Source organism: Hemicordylus capensis, chromosome 1 (assembly GCF_027244095.1).
Source record: "Hemicordylus capensis ecotype Gifberg chromosome 1, rHemCap1.1.pri, whole genome shotgun sequence".
In the NCBI taxonomy this organism is placed as follows: Eukaryota; Metazoa; Chordata; class Lepidosauria; order Squamata; family Cordylidae; genus Hemicordylus; species Hemicordylus capensis.
Window position 1 is genome coordinate 212,327,161 of NC_069657.1, and position 2,438 is coordinate 212,329,598.

A 2,438-nucleotide genomic window follows, 5' to 3' on the forward strand; every position below is an offset into this window, starting at 1 on the left:
ACCCTCGTTAGGCTGAGATAGTGACTGGCCTGTTGACCTTCACAGCCGAGTCAGGATATAAACCTGGGTCTCCCTAGCACTAGCCCAACACTTTAACCACTGGACCATACTGGCTCAGTAGAAGTACACACCAGAATCTTTGAAAATGTTCTGGTCCACATTCTCCGTTCATGCAGGATGCTGTTTTCTGCTCATGTTCGTAAAACAAGACAAAAAGGAGAACAACCTGAGCTGGTCCTGTCCATAGGAAGCATGCCTTTCTCTGCCAACCACTGAAACAGACTCGTAAGCAGAATGACAGCCAACACCGGAAAGAGGGTTTAAAAAGATCTCATTGGCACCACAAACCTAAATACATTTGTTGGAAGCAAATCCCTTAATATCAGACGGACTTACATCCGAATCGTTTTCCTTTCCCCAAAGCAATTTGTCCACTTACTTCCCACAGTCAACTTCCCAGAAACCTCTTGTCCGCAACCATATGCTTGCATAGTTCTGTTAACATGATCCCCCCTTGAAGCAGCTGCAACTAGTAGGTGTCCGGGCTGCACCACATGACACCAGAGTAGGGATGACCATCCCATTTATGATTCCCCTTTCAGCCAGGTGTTCTTGGATACTAGTCCCACACAAGGTCGGGATTCTGGACTGAACTGGAGCAGTTGAGAGATAAGAGCTTTGCAGGGCTCTGACAAAGTGGGCACATCTTCAGGGAACATGACCCCTTTCTTCTGGCGGCAAGGCATGTTATGGATGTGGGTGTCATCAAAGGGCATGCAGCCGGTAATCATCACATAGAGCATGACGCCCAAGCTCCACACATCATACTTTTTGGGATCGTAGGGGATGCCCATCAGCACCTCAGGGGAGGCATAGGCAGCTGATCCACAATAGGTAGTGCTCAGTTCTGGGTATCCACGTGACTCCTTCCCAAAGCCAAAGTCGGTCAGTTTTGCTCGGCGGCCATCCGAAGTGAGCAACACATTCTCACACTTGAGGTCCCGGTGCACCAAATGCCTGTCATGGAGGTAGCGCACAGCACCCACGACCTGGGCAAAGATGTCCCGGGCTTCAGGAGCACAGGGTAGTTTCCCTACTTGCTGTACCATCTGCAGGAGGTCCGTAGATGCCGCTTCCATCACAATGTAGAGTGTCCCATTGCAGACTTCAATGAACTCATAGACTCGTACAATGTGTGGGTGTCGAATCCCTCGCAAGATGGAGAGCTCTCGTGGCAGGAACTTCTCCACAAAGTCCCGGGGGGCCCGTCGCCGGTCTACCATTTTGATTGCTAGTGGGCCCTTGTACTTGGCAGAGGTCGCCACTCTCACCTTGGAATAGCTGCCTTCACCCAGGGTTTGGCCCAGTTTGTAACCCAGGTCGCTTAGAAGCTTATCTCCTTTGGAATGACGTGACATGATGACCTGGTAGGGCTGGATAGGCCTTTCGTTCTCTTTCCGAGGCTCAGTGCTTTAACCCATTGTGAGTGGCATCTCTAGACGTTCACTCCCCATGTGCCCACTGAGGACTTGGCTTCGAAGTCATCATTATTCATACAGGTATTGTGAAGTGCTAGGAGTGTCATGTGTTATGATGTCCTGTGCATCATCAGGAGCCAGGCAGCCAACACCTATGAGACCAGAACTAGTGGGTGCAGCTTAGAAACCTCCTGGGGGTAGCTGGAAGGATTTGTATTCCCTTACCAAATAGTGTGATGGGTCACAGAGACTATCCTCTTTACAAAGGCATTCTCTTAAGTCTCCTCAATTGCTATCTTGGGCCTAGTTCTCCCTAAGATGGTAAGCCTGCATCTTGCTTGTACCGCTTCAGACTGCAAACATGGGCTCACATGATTGAATGCTACTCCAATACCTGCCCCCCAACCCTCCACCTAGAAAGCTAGTGGGTCAGGGAGAATCCTAGCCTAACCTTCTCACTGACATGCTAGTTTTCTATATGTAGGAATGCTTCCCACTGCCCCTGCAGTATGAAGTGGTACAGCCCAAACATAAGTTTACCACCTAAGTGATAACTAGGCATTGTGTCCTTTGAAGCTGTATGTTTGCTCCCCGCCCCCCGCTCCAGTCACTTTTTCCTTATCAGGAGTTTCAAAAGTTCCTAGAGAATTTTGTTTTACTTCAAAACGTTTCAAAAAGAACTTTCCAAATGATTTTAAAGTACAGAACCAATTTATGCTAAGAATGTAATCTAGGGAGTTTAGACCCTCGATTATGTAAATAGGCCCTCCATTTGAAAGTGCAATGGTGGATTTGAAATATTTTATGTTAATATATATTAGCATCACAATTTATTCTAATGCATATTACAAAGGCAGATGGTTTCATCTCAGCAAATAATATTATTGCCCTGACAACAAGAGGAAGCTAAAAAAGATCTTCAAGAGACCTCAAGGTCAAACTTCTGACAGGAAGAAATAA

General features: G+C 47.3%; 1 protein-coding gene across 1 annotated transcript; it reads right to left on the reverse strand.

Annotated features, from left to right (window-relative positions):
* Window positions 1-314: 314 nt before the first annotated feature.
* On the reverse strand, window positions 315-1,511 carry LOC128340678 (testis-specific serine/threonine-protein kinase 6-like). Its single transcript, XM_053286119.1, has one exon. It carries the CDS (start codon window positions 1,416-1,418, stop codon window positions 585-587), a length of 834 nt encoding a protein of 277 aa, XP_053142094.1. The 5' UTR covers window positions 1,419-1,511; the 3' UTR covers window positions 315-584.
* Window positions 1,512-2,438: the final 927 nt, after the last annotated feature.